This window comes from Chanodichthys erythropterus, chromosome 12 (assembly GCF_024489055.1).
Source record: "Chanodichthys erythropterus isolate Z2021 chromosome 12, ASM2448905v1, whole genome shotgun sequence".
NCBI lineage: Eukaryota > Metazoa > Chordata > Actinopteri > Cypriniformes > Xenocyprididae > Chanodichthys > Chanodichthys erythropterus.
The window spans coordinates 8,916,399-8,935,106 of NC_090232.1; the positions used below are offsets into that span (position 1 = coordinate 8,916,399).

Sequence of the window (18,708 nt, forward strand, 5' to 3'; positions counted from 1 at the left end):
AGAAGGGAAGAGATGAAGGGATGGGAAAGGACGAGCACAAATGGGAAGAGAGAAAAAATAATTAAAAAGGATGGAGTATGGAGATGTAGAATGAAGAGGGTGAATGAGAAGAATAATCTGAAGAAGGATGATGAGTATAGCCTTCAGCGCATAAAAATTGGAGCGACTAAAACATTGAGTGGAAAACTGAGGAAGCACAATGTTAATAGAGAAACGGAGAGAATATGTGTGTCTGCTGTAGTACAGCTGTGCAGTGGAGGAGGAAGGAGAGAGAGAAAGAGAGAGTGTGAGAGAGAGAGAAGAAAGAGAGAATTAAAGTGAGCAGAAAAGCAGAGACTAGATCAGAACATCACATGCTTTTGATTAGATTTTTCAAATGGCCCAGATATAGTGAAATACAATGCACTAAAACACAAATGTACAATCAAAAATTAAATCATGTGAACTTATATTTCCTATGATTTTTGTCAAGCCAACATATTGAAATCCTATTTAAGCTTCTTCTTACTAAATTTAGTCTGTAGCTTTAAAGCTACAACCACCAAACTCGGGTCAGTTCAGACTGTTCTAGGGTTGCTATATCTTGATTGGACTATGTTTTCATTAAACAGATGATCAAATCTATGAAAAATCTCATAGACTGTCATTGAGGGGGTCAAAACTTTTATACAACAATGCTAATAGAGTTTTTAAGCTTCATCCACCAAGTATCTATCACAAGCAAAGCCAAGCAACTAGCTTAGGACATGGTAACGATGTGTTAATACATGCTAGCAACATGCTAATTCATGCTAGCAAGATGTTAAAACACTAGCAACATGGTAATTTATGTTAGCAATGTAAATAATTCTGACAGCATGCTAAATCATGTTAGCAATGTGCTAAAACATACTAGAAGTATGATAAAATCATGCTAGCAACGTGCTAAAACTTGCTAGCAACATGTTAATTCATGCTAGCAATGTGCCAAGGCATGTAAAACATTTTAAATCATGCTAGTAACATGCTATTGTTATTCTTAGGTCTGCCAGATGTCTGTTAAAGATCTCTTCATCTGACAGACGTCTTTAAGATGACAGTTTTACATACATTATAAATTATACACATCTTAAAGACATTTTCTAAACGTCTATTTGACATCTTACAGGAAGACGTATTGCAGAGCAAACACTTCCAGACGTAAACACGCATATCAAATAGACGTCTCTGAGATGTATGTGTGCTATCAGGGATTATTATTATATGTAGGCCTATAATAGATGAGTTGGACTGAAAAGCTGTCAAATATGTCCATCATACATCCAGAGAACACACAAAAAAGAGTTTTGACGTAATGGTTTTTTTTTTTATGCATAATTCCCACATTCTTCCATTTGTGTGACTAAAATAGTCTACAAAGATTATTTAGTAGACCTATATATTTAACAATTTATGAAGCATATTTAATCATAAATCTTGTTGGAGGGGGCATATGCTTTTTAGCCTATGGCAGTATCTGTTGAACCAACAACATGGCCCTTATTAAGAGCACTGCAGCTGTGCATGTGTATGATTGTTTTGCATGCTGGTCACGTCCTCTCTGATTCAGATGACACGACATTTAATAAGCGCACATGGTCACGCAATATCTCTGCCTCTTGACTTAGTGAGGCTTGATTAACTCATTTTAAAGTGAGTGTTTCAGAGCTGTACAGCTATACACATGAGACTGCACTGAATATTTAATTCTCCGATTTGTGCGTGTTTGCATGGAGATGATTTCAGTTCTCTGTATCTGACAGCTGACAGTCAGTTGGCATCTGAACATGTGCTGGTGGCAGCATCCACCCAGCCCCCTATCCTGCACAAACACACACAAACATGTAAGAAACCCTCATAGTGCACGTCAGTGCTCACAATGAGAGCTTTTATGAAGGATAGCTGTGAGCCGGTGAGTACAGAAGCAATATATTCACTAAAATGAATAGAATACTGATATTATATTTTCTAGAAGTGCAACAAATCTTTGACCCTTATGAAAATTTACTATAGTAGAACTGAATGCTTATGGTGGTAACATTGATGATTCATATAGGGAGATCAAATTTCAGTTAGGTTTTCATAGCAAGTATCATAGTTTAGTTAGTATAGTTGAAGATCTCAACGTGGTAATGATGAGCCATCTATTTGTTACTTTACTATGGTCTTAATTTAAGTACCACACTTTAAATTATGGCTACTATGCAAGAAATACTTCATGAACCTTGCTTTGTTTTAAAACGGATATCGCTGAAAGTAATGATAGCTTGCCATTCAGGGGTGCGTTTCCCAAAAGCATCGTTAGGCAACTATGGTCCTAAGGAATATTTAAAGTTCACAATTTTAACTTTACATGAAGTATTTAGGATTTAGAGTAGGAGTCTCCAAACTCAGTCCTGGAGGGCCACTGTCCTGCAGAGTTTAGCTCCAACCTCAACACACCTGCCTGGAAGTGTCTAGTATGCCTAATTGACTCTTCGCCGGATGTTTGATTGACAAGCGATCTAACCAATCATAATGCTGAATCTGCCATTTTGTCCAACAAAGCAGTCAGGAGTTAGATTAATCTCAGTGGACTTGAACTTGAAAAATGGTGTGTATTGACGTCTTTCCGCATTTTAAATTAATATAAATTAACTATTAGGAAGAGATGTCACAACATATTAAAGAGCCACAAAACGGTTTTTATTGTTCGAATTTATTAAAAAATTACACAGTTTGAAAGCTGGGACTTTGTTTAATATCATAAGTAACCTGCTCTGTCTTGTCTGTCGACATGTTGTCACTGTCAGTGTCCTCTTTGCTCTGCGATGTATTTTTCACTCTGTGTGGCGTGACAGCACCATGGCTTGTCGGACAAAGCAACAGTAACTAATGGGGGCGGGTCTTTGCGAAGGGTCAATCAGACCTTGATTAGCTGGTTCAGGTGTGTTTAATTGGGGTTGGAGCTAGACTCCGCAGGACACTGGCCCTTCAGGACTGAGTATGGAGACCCCTGATTTAGAGATTGGCCCAGTCCCAAATGGCACACTTCATAGCACTTTCGGTCTTGTGCACTTACAATGGCTGCCGCGTGTCTGTGTCCGTTAAGTCCATGAGACCGTAGTGTGTCCCATTTGTCAATTTTAGGTCTCAGAAGGGTGCTTTGCGGTCGATATGTGCCCTCGATATGCACTTTTGCCGAGCCTGAACTGGTGCGAGCTCTGCAGCAGACATCTTCCCGACAGTCAAAGCGGCATTACGTCATGAAAGTGCGGACTCGTAGGAAGATCGCGAGTGTTTAGGGTGCCATTTGGGACAGGGCCTTCATAGCACTTTCAGTCTTGTGGACTTACAATGGCTTCCGCATGTGTGTGTGTCCGTGTCTGTTAAGTCCACGAGACCGTAGTGTGTCCCATTTGTCAATTTTAGGTCTCAGAAGTGTGCTCGCGAGTGCCCCCTTTGCGTTTGATATGTGCTCTCGATATGTGCTCTTCCCTAAAGTTAAAGCGGCATTACGTCACGAAAGTGCACACTCGTAGGAAGACTGTGAGTGTTTAGGGTGCCATTTGGGACAGGGCCATTGTATATGATGTAGAACCTGATTCCAAGTGCAGCATGTTCCTGGATCAACATCTTTGTCGATCCTGGAAAAACATTCCAGTCAACCAATCAGATTTGAGGATTTAAAGTTTATGTTAGGCTTACAACCAGTAGTTCTACATCAGTGTTATTCTCCAATCATTTCCCTCTGATTTTAGGGATAACTTATTGGTAAGGTTAGGTTTAGTAGTACGGATAGGGTTAGGACTACATTTTTGGACAGAAATGTTGTTCCAGGATCAACAAAATATGTTGACCCAGGAACACGTCTAACAGCAATATCAGGACGTGAGCACATGACCTCTTGAAAGGAGAGTTTGCATAAACGTTATTATTGATTCAAGGATCATGCTGACACAAAACCCATTCAAAAGATTAAATCTCAAAGAGTGTGACAGCAGCTCACTGATGGTTGATGTATTTCAGCTCACTGGAGATGATTTGCATGCATATCAGTTTTTGTAATAAATCTCTCTTATTAGAGTCAACTCGGCTTGTCCTCGGAGGAAGCTCTATCTCAGCTTCATACTCAGCTGTCAACTGTCCTACAACAACACAGAGAGAGCTGTATAAAAGACAGCCAATGGAAGGCAAGTAAGCCCAAATTAAAGATTCCCAATGATACCACCAGAGAAGGTCTTTTGTTCGAAGGTCACCTTTTGATATCATGTTGTTCAGGCAGCGTGGAGCAGATGTTTTCTGCATCACTCTGTCCGTTGGTCCAGTCTCCACTGGTCAGGGGTTTTACTGACAGCCCTGTGTGCAACAAGTCTGATCACCTGCCATGTGATTGAACCAAACAGGTAACACATTAACTACATGCATTTAATTATTATTATATCCACTTAAATGTTGGCGGGTGTCAAATACACCTTTGAAAAAAACAAAACCACTTTGGTTTTTTAGCCCAAAAATACTTTGTGCATCTTAAACACTGAATCATTAGTCATTTGCATAAAGTCTGTAATGTTACACAAGTAATCTTGTTGTATGGTTGTCATAGTGACAGCACAGCTTTGATTGGCGGATGCACAGTGTTGCTTCTCCTTCTGGCTGGGCTGGTTGCCATGACAGTCCTCCAGTGGCTGAAGAGAGAGGAGATGCCCCGCAGAGTCGAGACTTTACTGAACACTTTGCAGGGTTAGTTACATTACATGTACCCTACTGAGCACACATCCTGATGGCATCATTCATTTGAATCCTCTCCAATTCTCGTTTGACACAGTGCAAAGAGTGCATAGTCGAGGCATGCTCATCTACTTTTCTTGCCAGGAGAACATTTTATTGCCCATGAGGTCGCTCTTTCATTTGGGAGACTTATATCAGGTGGTGTAAAAACCATACTTTGGGCTTTAATGGTGTATGTACTGTATTGTAGTGAATAACAGTTCCTAAAAATAAACTTTGTGTCATTTAGGCTACTCAACCTCATCATGTTTGCTCCAAACTGCAAAAAAAAAAAAAAAAAAAAAAAGAAGAAGCAGGGCACTAAGCCAGTCCGTTTGTTTGCCATTAGTCTCTATGAGAAATAATTTTACTAAATAATTTTACTAACCACTCTTGCTAAATGGGGTAAGCACACTTATGTTTTCATTTCAGAGTTGTTCGAGTAAATGATTCATTAAACACCGTGTGGACAAATCAGTTGTTGTCATGATTCATAAAAATGAATCTGTTCAAATGAGTCATTAGGTCGCGAATTGGACATTAGCAGACTTTGACGCGTTGCATCCGAATCGCGAATGTTATTAGGACATCGCAAAAGATTTGTCAACACAGAAAACACTTCACCACTGGATAGGATTTTCTTTTTGTTTACTGAAAGTGTGGTTTATGTCAGCTGCACGTGCAGGGCGCCTGTCAGAGAAGATGAGGTGACGTTCTTTGAGCACTATTCACACTCAGCGGTTATTCAGGAAAAACATTCTCTGAATGCGCCTCGTGAAACATGGATTCGGTCTTACGAACTTTTAGCATCGTGTCAGTTGATTTAGATTATTATGTGTGAGGTAGAGAGAGTGCAAAGACGGTGCTTACTTTGAATAGAGCTCGCGCGCACGAGGGAGGAGCTCTGCTCGTTCTGTCCGTCAGCGCAGCAGTCGTCTGTCCCTCCTTTATTTTACAGTCGAATAGAGTGCCCCAGGGATGACACGTTTTTGTTGGCCAACCCGGAAGTTAGCGGCGCACGGGTTCCCTCGACTGAAAGCCTATGCATTTTTCCCATAGACTTTTGGAAAATCGCAGAAAATAAGCTCTGTGTTTAACAAAGGGTTATGACACTTACACGTTTTGTCTATCAAACTAATCTTTACAAGTTAACACAACATAGATTTTGAAGCCTAAATAAAGTCGATATAAAAGGCTAACAGTAGGCTATAAACGGACTACAGCACACCATGGTCGCGGATCAACGTCGTCACCACCAAGCGTCCTCAAACTTTATTTAGAAAACAACTCTATTTAAAAACATGCTCACTGATTATGATCTGTGCTGTTATGAATACTTTTTCCACTTTTTCATGAGAAATGCTGTCCAAATGTCCCGTTTGTCATGATGACGTCTAAAGTCCCCGCCAAAGGAAGTAGTCCCTTTTAGCAATTTGTTAGCAACCGCCGATTTTAAGACACAGTAAAAGTTTAAAAAATCACAAGTGGGTTATAACTTGTGTGTTTTATGTCATAGATCAAAACGTGAAAGTATTTTGAGGCTTTGTTAACCACAGACCTTATTTCAGGCGATTTAGCAAAAACCCGTTCAAAAAACCCATAGACTTTACGGCGTTGGAACCGGAAGTCCTAAAATGCTAACTCGCTTCCGGGTTTTGCCTACACAAACGCGTCATCCCTGGGGCACTCTATGGTGGCTAGAACTGCTCCAGGTTCAAAGGTCAGTATGGAATGGATTAATCTGCATTATTTTTTTATTTTTTTACGCAATTAATTAATCGAATTTAACCCGTTATTTTGACAGCCCTAATTTTAACACATATTAGGTTAAATTATCGCTGATTCTTTTTAATATTTCAAATTTATTTGAAACATTGTAATGCAACTACCTTAAAGGGTCCTTTATCTATTAGTTTGCAGCTTTTTTTGTAGCTTAGCCTAAGCTAGCTAATTTTTTTTTTAATAGGCCTACCTGGCAAAGAAAAATAATTAAAGACAGCATGAAACAAGTTGCAATACTCTTTTTTTACCCCTGATGTGACGTGAAACTGCTTCTCAAACAAGAAAAAATTTAGAATGGGACTTTATTAAAGTACAGGTCTCTGCAGGCCAGTAATGATCAGTGGGCGAGTCCATAAACAGAGGGGCGTTTTTTAGAGCATTACCCATGTCAGAGTGTGGGTAGGGTTCAGGGGTGGTATCGGGTGAAGGGGATCATTTTCATTGCATGATATATAAACACCCACCAGTTTGAAAACACCCATAAATACCACTTTTGTTCCACAGAGACCTCATACTCACTTGATTTTGTCCTGATTGGATCGTTGTCGTTCGCTATTGCTGTGATCTCATGTTCGTGACAGGTTGTCCCGCCCTCGTGCCAGTAAACATATCATCAGAGAAGAGATGTTGCAGCAAGATGGAGGGGAAGTTATTTTGATTAAAGATTACAAGGGCACATGAATTTTAATAAACACTGCAATATTCCATAAATAATTAAATAAAAGGAATTGTCCATTTTGATTTCATGGTGACTTTAAACTCTTTGAATGCATCACAGAGTTCTGGAAACATCCTTCCTCTGATTGGTTAAGAGGCACAGAGGACCTGTTCGCCCCACCCTCCCCTGCCGTGTCACGACAGTGGGCCTATCGTGATGGAAAACTGGTCAATCTACCTGTCAGTCTGCTGGTGGAGGGTGACATCATCTCTTTACGCCCTGGCAGTGAAGCGCCAACTGAACTAAGAGGAATTCAGGTTAGCACATACATGAGGAATAGTTCACTGAATAGCGAAAAGATGTTTTTTTTTCTTCTGTAGAATACAAAAAGGAGAGATTTTGCAGAATATTCACAATGCTCTTTCCCATACAAAAACATACAGTGACCAGAGGCTGCAAAAAGGACAAAAAAGCAACTTAAAAATAGTTCATATGACTTATGCACAATATTCTTAGTTCTCTGAAGCAAAAAATATCTTTGTGTGATGAACAGATCAGTATGTAGAAATCTTGATATATGCTTTATGTGAAAGAGCAGTGTGTTATTTTTGTGTGAACCATTATTATGAATAAATAAGGCTAAGTAAATACAGTTTGTTTCCAATGTGCCCAAGGCACTTGCATCTTTTTATGCTGTTTTCAACAGATGAATTCCATTTTTTTCCTTTAACTGTAAGACTGGAACTAAATGACTTTCTCTTTGCACAAGAGCACAAAATGAGAGCTCTGACTCTGTCATAAAACTCATTTTTATTTGTTTGTCTCTGATTGGTCTGTGAGGACAGGAAGAAGAGCATGTTGTCTTATCCCGCAGTGATGTGTTTAGTCACCTCTCCTCTCCCCCATCCCCATTGGATAGTGGACGGCCCCGCCCACATCGTTTGCTCCAACCGCAGCTCTTTAGGGTAATGAAGACTCCAACAGCTGAAGTGGTTCTGTAAGTTTTTATCTTTTATTTAACTTTCCTACTTTTATTTTTTTTTCTTCCCTTTTTACTAACAACTTACTTTTTTTTTTATCTATTTTTTTCTTTTCTAAACGCCTCTCAACCTTTTTGGTGTTATATCACATTGCTGTTTTGATTGCTCAATTATAAAACGATTCAGTACTGCATCAACAGAAATATGTCAAATACTTCAGAAAACAAGTGCTTCCCAGAGGAAAATGTTATTGCTTTTTCATAGCTCAGAAGATGTAATGTAGTCCTAAACTCCAAGTAAAAGAGAAAGGGTTTCAGATAACAAGCACTATTGTGTCCCAGTGGTGTTCTTCTAGTACTCTCATTTGAATAAGAGTCTTTTCATGTTAGCTCATCTGTCAGACACAAAACATAGATCCTAGTGGAGGACTTAAGAGCTTAAGGACTGTATTCAATATAATATTCCACCATTACAACACTGTCACTGGATCAGCTTGTAACAACATAACAGAAATTATCATTGACAACGGTAAAGCATATCCTATACACTTGAACTCCTGAACTACAGCCCCAGGATGTTCAAAAAGGAAGGATTTATGGAAAAGGGCCCAGAATTTGACACAGCATCTCTTTTATATGGATCTTTTTATGTAGGAGGTGTTTGGAGCTCTCTCAGCACAGACCTGTTTCTGTTCTGGATAATGAACGTTTCACTGTGCAAAGTTTACTAGAGAGAGGCCCAGCGCCTTTTGTCTTGGTGAGACTAATCTTTTATGCATATTTTTGAAATGGAAAAATTCCCTTGTCCAGGACTGGTTGTAACATCTTTCTGACCTTTATTTTCCAGGTGCTGCTCCTGGTTTTGAATCTGTTGCGTATTTTGTTTGGCGCTCCTGGTGTGGGACCATGGCCTGTTACACTCCTGCAGCTACCTGTAGGATATCCAAAAACAAACATACACACATCTACACTAACATTCTCTGAAACACACAAATGCAAATACTAGGAAAGTATCACATGGAGTGTTTTGCTATAAAATGCACATCATATTTTGTGAGAACATGTGATATGGTAGAGCAAAACAGGCACTATTTTTTTTTTATATTTAAAGGTACACTACGTAACTTTTGTCTCTCTGGCAGTTAAAAAACAAAACCATGAATTTTGCAGAAGAACATTGTTTTGGATCTGCATGACTGTGCAGATGAATATGGTTCTTTCTCATAACTAAAAAAGAGATTATCCTACTGTTCATAAAACATTCTTGGTTTAAGAGCTACATATGGCAATTTATCTGTTCAATTGACCTTTGCAAAGACCCGTTTGCCAATGTTGATTCCTTTAGTTACTGTTGCTATGTCCGACAAGCCATGCCGAACTCTCGCCACACATTATGTTCTCACGCAGTGAAAAATACATCGCCGAGCAAAGAGGACACTGACAACGCGTCAACAGACAAGACAGATCAGGTTACTTGTGATATGAAACAAAGTCTCAAATTTCAAATTTTGTAATTTTTAAAGAAATTCAAACAATAAATACCATTTTGTGGCTCTTTAATGTGTCATGACAGATCGCTGTAGTGCCTCAGTTCAAGCGGCTCGTGAACCGATCACCTTTTCCTACTAGTTCATTTATAGCATCAAATAAACATGAATGAACATCATAAGGAATATTGTTTCAATTGCAGAAAGACATCAGTACACACTATTTTTCAAGTTCAAGTCCACCTATGTTAATCTGCTAACTCCCCTGACTGCTTTGTTGGACAAAATTGCATTATGATTGGTTAGATTGCCTGTCAATCAAGCTCTTGGGGAAGGGTCAATTAATTACATTACTCACCCTTTGAATAAAAACATTATCTTTGCATTGCTTTTACTACATTTCAGATCCCTCAGTTCCCACCACCTTCGAAAAGCCAAGCCAATGTTGATTCTTGTTTTATTACGAGCTCTGTCGTGTTCTCTTTTTGCCAGCAGTCTCCTCTGTTTGGCATTTCTTTAACATTTTTGATTGTTAATCCCTGCAGGTTTGAGATTCAGCTGCTCCATATTAACCTTTCTCGTTCGTTGTGACAACTAACCTATGCCACTCCCACACCATACATGCGCCAGAGTAGCATGGTGTAGCAGAGTAATTTTCTCTATTTACGGATATGATGAGACATGCACAGAAGAGTGATGTTTGTATGCAAATTCCTGCGAAAACTATCCTGTCATGTCTAAAATATAAACACAACAGACTTACCATAGTGAATCAGGGTAAAAAACTTGTTTTGCAAGGACTGTTGATGTATTGGCTTATTATTTACATTTTGTTAATTTTAAACAAAAAATGTTACATAGCCCTAGAAAAGAAAAAAAAAACTATACTAGAATCTATTTAAAATACATTTATTACATACTAAGTATACTTCAAATCCATTAACATATTTATTGACATATCACTTATGACTTACTGATATAAAATTATAATCAAACTTTATTTGGGGTAATTCTTTATTGCACAATGCACATTTCTTAATATTATGCCTAAAAAGTGTTTTAATAACATTATTAATCTTTGTATAATATCAATCTTTAAATGCAAGATATTTAAAGTGTACCTAAAGTACAATCAAATTTACTCAAGTATATCTTTAGTTGGACCTCAGCACTATTTCCACACAATTAAACTGCATAAAAGGCCAAAAATGAAAATTCTGTCATCATTTACTCACCATCAAGTTGTTCCAAACCTGTATAAATTTATTTGTTCTGCTGTACACAAGGGAAGATATTTAGAAGAATGTTTGTAACAAGCAGATCTCGCCCCCTATTGACTACCATAGTATTTTTTCCCCTACTATTGTAGTCAATGGGGGCCAAGATCTGCTTGGGTATAAACATTTTTTCCAAATATTGTCCCTTGTGTACAGCAGAACAAATAAATTTATACAGGTTTGGAACAACTTGAGGGTGAGTAAATGATGACAGATTTTTCATTTTTGGGTGAACTATCCCTTTAAGTACAAAAAAAAAAAAGACTTTAAGTATACCAGTTTAGTATATGAAAAAGTACAACTGCATGGTATTTCATTCAGCACATAAATATGTAAATATATTTGTGGTATATTTAACACAAAATAAATGTATTTCAAATACATTTTAGTATATGTTTTTCACTAGGGTAATGTACCTTTAAAATATTGAGCATAACATAAAAATGTTAACATAAAACAAACATAACATAACATAAAAATCTCTTGTGAAAACATCAAATGTTGTGTTTCAGGTGAATGGCGTTTTACCTCTGTTGCCCCTGACTTTCCCCCTGCTTTGGGTTTTCGTGTGCATGTACGGAGAGGCCTGCGTTCTTTTACAGATGGGCTCGGAGCCAGCGGACTGGTGGGTATGTTCAATAAAAAGGAAACCACACAATAGCGGTGGTTGTTGGTAATGATTTGGAATGTGAAACTGATTTTCCCATTTCGTTGAATAGGAACTGTGGAAGTTGACCTGCAAGAAATGTTACTCAGTGTTCTGGGGTCAAACATCGACACTTTGCCACACCGCTAGTTTGCTGCACAGTCTGGGATCTGTAACTGTAAGTGCAACCAAGCAAAAAAGACTCACATATATAAGTATTAAGACATAAAGGCACACTTAAAAATGTATGCATGTCATTGCATTCAGTAATCAACTGGCATATGCAAACAAATGATGTTTTATCTTTGAAATAAATGGCTCTTGGTTTGATGTTTGCCTTATGTTTCTCTGCACTACACTGATAGCATCTCACACATGGGGTGACGTTGGGGCAGTGAATGTTATTCTATCTCTCTCAAAGTAATGCAACTCTGAAATAAGAGCTTTGAGTGTGTTCCAGAATACACTCGGTCACAGTATCAGCATGCAGGAATATCTGTGAACAAATCCCATGTGATCTTAGTGTACTCTATAATTAAAATGTAATCATAAATATAACAAAAACGTCCTTGGTGGTTTTTCATTGGTCCTGATAAATGGGTCGAATAATGTATTAAATTAAATCAAGATGATAATGCTGTAGAAATGTGGTATATGGTACACTGTAAAAAAAAAAAAAAAAATCACATAGAAAAAGGAAATTTTGGACATTTCCTTTGACCATAAAACCACACAATACAACACAATGGAAAATTCCTTCATGTTAACAGCACATTAGGCCCTGTTTTTATAGGTTATTGGCCAATATTAGAGCTTTTTTAAATGAATAATATTTGTGTGCATACTTATTTTCTAGTATTTTTACATTTAGATTACCTTTGCTGTGATCAAATTCTCACTTAATCTAAAATACAATTAATTAAAATGCTATTAAGTCTATTAAATGCAAGCAAATTTTGAAATAACCCATTTTTCACACTATACATTATAATATCATGATGCCCAAATTCACTTTTAGCATTTTAAACTACTGATTTTCATTTTTAGTGTTTAATGTTTAATTACACAATTTAATAATTGCACAAAATATTGAATTCATCACGAAAACATCATGGAATAATATACTGGTATTGGCTGTAATCATTTCTTTATTTATATGTAATTTGCAGGGTACATTAAAGAATACCATAGCATCATGTGGTACTTTTTTGTAAACATAGTGTTAGGGGTTAGGAGTAGCACTTACAGTTTTTAAATGGTTAGTTCACCCAAAAATGACATTTCTGTCATTAATTACTCACCCTCATGTCGTTCCACACCCACAGACCTTCGTTCATCTTCGGAACACATATATTAAGATATTTTTTATGAAATCCAAGAGGTTTCTGATACCCAAGAAAAAGCAATGTAATTACCATATTCATGGTCCAGAAAAGTAGTAAAGACATTGTTAAAATACTCCACGTGACTATCAATTTGATTAATTAATATCTTAATTTGTGTTCCGAAGATGAACGAAGGTCTTAGGGGTTTGGAATGACATGAGGATGAGTAATTAATGACATATTTAATTTTTTGGGTGAACTAACCCTTTAAGTCCTCACAAATTGTGTGTATGTGTGTATTGCAGGTCCTGTGCTGTGTTGATAAGCAGGGTATTCTCTCATGGCCCAGTCCAAACCCTGAAAAGATTCTGTTCTTCAGCAAGTCCGCCTCATCACAAGAGACAGAAAGACAGAGGCAAAAAGAGGCAAAGAAAGAAAAAGACAAAGATGAAGAAGAGGTTGGCTTGAATGACCCCGTTCAGGTTTAAAAAAATCAAAATGAGTCTGCTCTTGTTACTCATCTGATGTCTTTATTCTCAAGATCCGCTCACTCTGCAGTCTAGAGATGTTGAGTTTGTCGGTGGGTCAGGCTCAGTGTGATGACACATGGGTGCAGTTTGATGACACTTGCTGGCAACGCCACGCCCCCTCTCTTCGGCCTCTGGGATTGGCTGTGCAGTTAGTCCTCTGCGACCCTGGAGTTGCCACCCGCATGCTCCGCCTCTCCGACCACCTGACCCATGCTGCGCTGGTGCGCACTCGACCCCCTTGTCAGCCAGTCCGCCCACCCTGGGGGCTCTGCCATCTACCAAGGATTCTAGGTAAAAAAAAAAAAAATTGTGGTTTTTAATGCTCCAATGAAGCAGATTTTTTTATTTATTTTTTTGCCATGTAGATTCACAACCGTGAGAAAGCAGAAGCTTCAACAAAATCTCAGAGGTTTTTTCACATGTACCATGGTAATACCATGTTTTTGGCAAGATATATTTTGAGTTGCTTGGAGTACCATGCAAATAACATCATTTGCAAAAAGCACTTCCATGGTTATTTGGATGTCACCATTTTTTTAACATACAGTATACCATGGAATTCTTGAAAATACCTTGGGGTTCTTTTTTTACTGTATTTTTCAGAGACTTATTACAAAAACAATGACCCTAAGCTTTTGAAAGGTAGTCTAAATACCATGATTCATTTCAATACCATGGTATATTTTGATCTGACATTGTAATATTATGGTATTTATTTAGTATTGCAAGGTTATTCCAAAAACATCATGGTAGTATTGTGGTTGCTGTTCCATCAGAGTCTTATAACCTGAAATCTTTAATATCTCCAGCAAAACTGCATTGTAGTCATAACAGTGTGTGTTCATATCTACAGGCTTCTCCACCTCTGCAAAGGAGCCTTTCGAACAGAGAATGAGTGTGGCAGCCTACACCCTGCCCTCCATCTCCTGCCCTGGAGACCCAGGGATCATTGCACCACCTTCTGTGTCAATGAGACGGCTTCCTTTCTCACATCTCATAGCACTGCTGGTGCACCACACTCAAACTGGTGAGCATATGCACATGTATACATGCATGAACATCCTTGGACGCATGTTACCTGTGACATTACTACACGCACAGCCAATAGTAAGCGGTTACTATGTTCGAAACAGGATTCTAGCATATTGTTTAAACTGTATACAGAAATAGTATATGAAAAAAAAAATGCATTATGTAAGGAAGGGGTTTATTTATTTTATTTTTTATGATAATCTGTAGATTTTACATTATCCCACTCTTTGCACGACTGTTTACCAAATAGATAAATGGTCATGAAATATTTCTTTAATATTTCTCATAAATTCATAAAACCTTATTATGCTAGATAAAGAGACCATGTGCGGCATAAGTCATATGAAACAAGCACTGATACTGTATGTTGTTTTAGTGTTATTTATATACTATTTTTTATATATATATATATTTTGAATTAGCTTTCATTTTATATTTTCATTTTTCATTTTTAATAAAAAAAAATAATAATTATGATTATTAAAAAATATTTGTATTTAGCTTTAATTCCATTGTATTACAGTTTTTTTATTTCAGTTAGTTGCCAAGACAACATTAAAATAATATTCTGTTGAGAATTTTACATATTACGCTGAGTATAATACGTCATTCTTTTCCCAAGGAGACCATCAGTTATTCTCATATGGCTCAGCTGATGTAATTTTGGGTGCATGCACTGAATTCTGGGATGGAGAGGATATTCAACGCCTCACCGACTCTGACAGGTCTCACTTCTATTGTAGATTCATGCTGTGAATTCTGTATGTGTGAGTGTTAGAGCACCTGCTGTGACCACATCTCTTTGTTCTGCTTCATCCTTCTGCTCTCTTCGCCTTATCTAAAGCGTTGAGTCCGAGTCCACCTTGTCGAGTCCAAGCCCTTAACCAATTGATTTTGAGTGGGAGATGTTTATTAAAGGGTTAGTTCACCCGAAAATGAAAATGATCCCATGATTTACTCACCCTTAAGCCATCCTAGGTGTATATGACTATCTTCTTTCAGAAGAAAACAATCAGAGTTATATTATAAAATATCCTGGCTCTTCCACGTTTTATAATGGTAGTGATTGGGGCTCAGAAGACTTTTATGATGGATGGATGCACTTATTTGGCCTTAAAAAACTTGAGCCCCATTCACTACCATTATAAAGTTTGGAAGAGCCAGGATATTTTTAATATAACTTCTGCTTGTCTGAAAGAAGATAGTCATATACATCTAGGATGGCTTAAGGGTGAGTAAATCATGGGAAAATTTTCTTTTTTGGGTGAACTAACGCTTTAACCTATTAACTGTCACCCCCATTTTTTTTTTTTTTTTAGACAAGAAAATGCACTATCCAAACTTAAATGGTTGTAATTCAAGAATACTTTGGAGTATAGACATATACTTATATACATATATACGTAAGTGAAAAAAAACAAATAGAACTTTACGTTTATGAAAATGTAAAATGTAAAAATATAATATTTTATATTTTATATAAAATATATATTTTACAAAAAAAAAAAGTTTTACTCTAAAACTGCAAGAAAATCAAAGCCAAAAGTCTGAACAAGTTGTGTTCCAAATTTCAGGTTGATATCTCAAAAAATGAGCTTTCAGTAAGATTTTGTTTGGGTGCAGTACCACACTTTTTCACTAGATGACATCCAAGCTCCATTGGTGACCATATAAAGGCGCCTCCATTTCCGTTTAGGTGATCTGAACCATATATTTCCATCAGTTTTATACAATTTATGAAATAGACATCCTATATAGAAGTTGTATGGGAAGTTTGGCAGAATTTGATATGAATTCAGCCTCTAATAAACATAAAAACAACATTTACGTGTGTTATAGATTGCCGCCACAATCATAAATGTTTTTTCTTTTTTTTCTATTAAAAACATTTTCAGACCTTTTTTTCTCAGAAAATTGAATGGATGTTATCTTTTGAACTCTTGGCATGAAAACAAACATGTTTTAACAAATCTTTAAGGATTTTTCATGCTCATTGCTATGGATTCAACTGTACTCATAAAAATGAGTCTAAAATGTAAGAGTACATGTGAAGTTTGAAAAAAAAAGTCCACCCGAGTGCATCTGAGTTCATTCACAATTGCAGTCTGAGTCCAAGTACAATTACTGCTGGCACACCTACTGTTGGGTTAAATGGTTTGCTCAAGGACACAAAGTTGTTAGGGAATCTCACTAACTTCTCCATCATTAAAACATCAGCTTTCAGATCACATGCCCAAATCTTGAATCATTCACACTGATAGCAATTAAATCCCTAAAAACGTTTGGGGTCAGTAAAAACATTAATATTGTGAAATGTTATTAGAATTTAAAATAACTGGTTTCTATCGGAATATATTTTAAAATGTAATTTATTCCTGTGATCAAAGCTGAATTTTCAGCATCATTACTCCAGTCTTCAGTGTCACATGATCCTTCAGAAATCATTCTAATATGCTGATCTGCTGCTCAAGAAACATTTCTTATTATTTTCAATGTTGAAAACAGTTGTGCTTAATAGTTTTGTAGAAACTGTGGTACTTTTTTCAGGATTCTTTGATTATTAGAAAGATAACAAGAACAGCATGTATTTGAAATATAATTTTGTGTGCTGTGTGCATATGTGCAGGAAAAAAGTTGTGGATTTTTATCAGCGTTCTTGTATGGCTGGTCAGTGTGTGGCTGTTTCCTTTAAGCCACTGTTGCAACCACATGACCCAGAAATAGATGACACCTGTGTGGAGCTGCCTTTCAACCACAATACTGATACTACAGGTATTTTCTGATTATAATTATGTAAAAATATATGATCATGTATGTGATTGAAAAGTTATCAGGAAGTTAAATGTGTGTGTGTGTGTGTGTGTGTGTGTGTGTGTGTGTGTGTGTGTGTGTGTGTGTGTGTGTGTGTGTGTGTGTGTGTGTGTGTGTGTGTGTGTGTGTAGATGACATCTCTATCACACCCCTCAGGCAGCAGATCTTTCTTGGTCTGGTGTCATCACAATTTCAAGCCCGTCCTGATGTGGTCAGACTTATCTCAGGGCTGGACAGTGCTTGCATTCGTTTTGTCTATTTTTCCATTGAAGAGGAAGTTCGAAGTAAGGTCAGCAGACATAAACACTCGAACACACATTAGTAATAGCCATTTTGCCACATTAGTAATAGCCAGAGACATTTTTGTTCCCCGGTTAATGCTAATTAATAACCTGAACAGATCAGATGAAAAGGAACGTTTCTATCGTTGGATAAAACATAATAATTTTTAATATAAATTTAATTAAAATTAATATGTCATACACTACCATTCAAAAGTTTGGGGTCAGTAAGATTTGCTCACCAAGGCTGTGTTTATTTGAACAAAAAAACAGCAATATTGTGAAATATTATTTCAATTTAAAATAACTGTTTCTATGATAATATATTTTAAAATATAATTTATTCCTGTGATGCAAAGCTAAATCTTCAGCATCATTAATACATTCTTCAGTGTCACATGATCCTTCAGTAATCATTCTAATATGCTGATTTGCTGCTCAAGAAACATTTCTTGTTATTATTAATGTTGAAAATTATTGTGCTGCTTTATATTATGTGAAAATCGTGACATGATTTTTTTTTTTTTTTTTTCAGGATTCTTTGATAAATATAAATTTCAAAAGAATGTATATTTAAAAAAATATTTAGAATTATATGCAATTGTACAATGACAAAGCATGCACTATGATTCCAGGAATGTGTATTAAAAAAAAAAAGTCTTTGTTGACTTTTGGTGAGGTTATTATGATTATTGGATAAGGAATGTTTTTGCAGGTCTAAATCATGTTGATTACATCTCAGCTGCTGTTTAACATTTTCATTATTCAAACAATATCGGATGATTGACTGTACAAATGTTTTAATTCATGTTATTTACATATTAATTTGATTATCATCCCATGAGTAGGTGTTTGCTGAGAAAATGGGACTGGAGACAGGATGGAACTGTCACATCTCCCTCCAATCAGAGAGCTTCCCTCTCGACCCAGATAACGTGGAGGAGCCAGAGACAGAGGAAGGTGAGAGACAGAGACATTCTTGCTGGTTTATGACCAATTGTTGAATTTTAAACAGTACTGTTCATTGATTTCAGAGGAGGAAATTCTGCTAAGAGACGGTGTCAGAGAGAGGACAGAGTCAAGGGCCATGGAGCATGATGGGGCATGTCTTATCGAGGACTTAAACAGGGTGC

General features: G+C 37.0%; 1 protein-coding gene across 1 annotated transcript in view; it reads left to right on the forward strand.

The window, feature by feature from the left end:
- Positions 1–90: 90 nt before the first annotated feature.
- The window catches only part of LOC137031640 (endoplasmic reticulum magnesium-transporting P-type ATPase-like), a 35,859-nt gene continuing 17,241 nt past the window's right edge, over positions 91–18,708 (forward strand). Inside the window, exons 1-17 of the mRNA XM_067402744.1 lie at positions 91–286; positions 1,782–1,862; positions 3,148–3,279; positions 7,328–7,524; positions 8,053–8,204; positions 8,841–8,943; positions 9,034–9,120; positions 11,463–11,579; positions 11,670–11,774; positions 13,227–13,379; positions 13,463–13,742; positions 14,305–14,478; positions 15,106–15,208; positions 17,110–17,255; positions 17,426–17,583; positions 18,424–18,535; positions 18,610–18,704. Coding sequence (XP_067258845.1) covers positions 91–286; positions 1,782–1,862; positions 3,148–3,279; positions 7,328–7,524; positions 8,053–8,204; positions 8,841–8,943; positions 9,034–9,120; positions 11,463–11,579; positions 11,670–11,774; positions 13,227–13,379; positions 13,463–13,742; positions 14,305–14,478; positions 15,106–15,208; positions 17,110–17,255; positions 17,426–17,583; positions 18,424–18,535; positions 18,610–18,704 — 2,391 coding nt within the window. The remainder of the gene's footprint in view (positions 287–1,781; positions 1,863–3,147; positions 3,280–7,327; positions 7,525–8,052; positions 8,205–8,840; positions 8,944–9,033; positions 9,121–11,462; positions 11,580–11,669; positions 11,775–13,226; positions 13,380–13,462; positions 13,743–14,304; positions 14,479–15,105; positions 15,209–17,109; positions 17,256–17,425; positions 17,584–18,423; positions 18,536–18,609; positions 18,705–18,708) is intronic.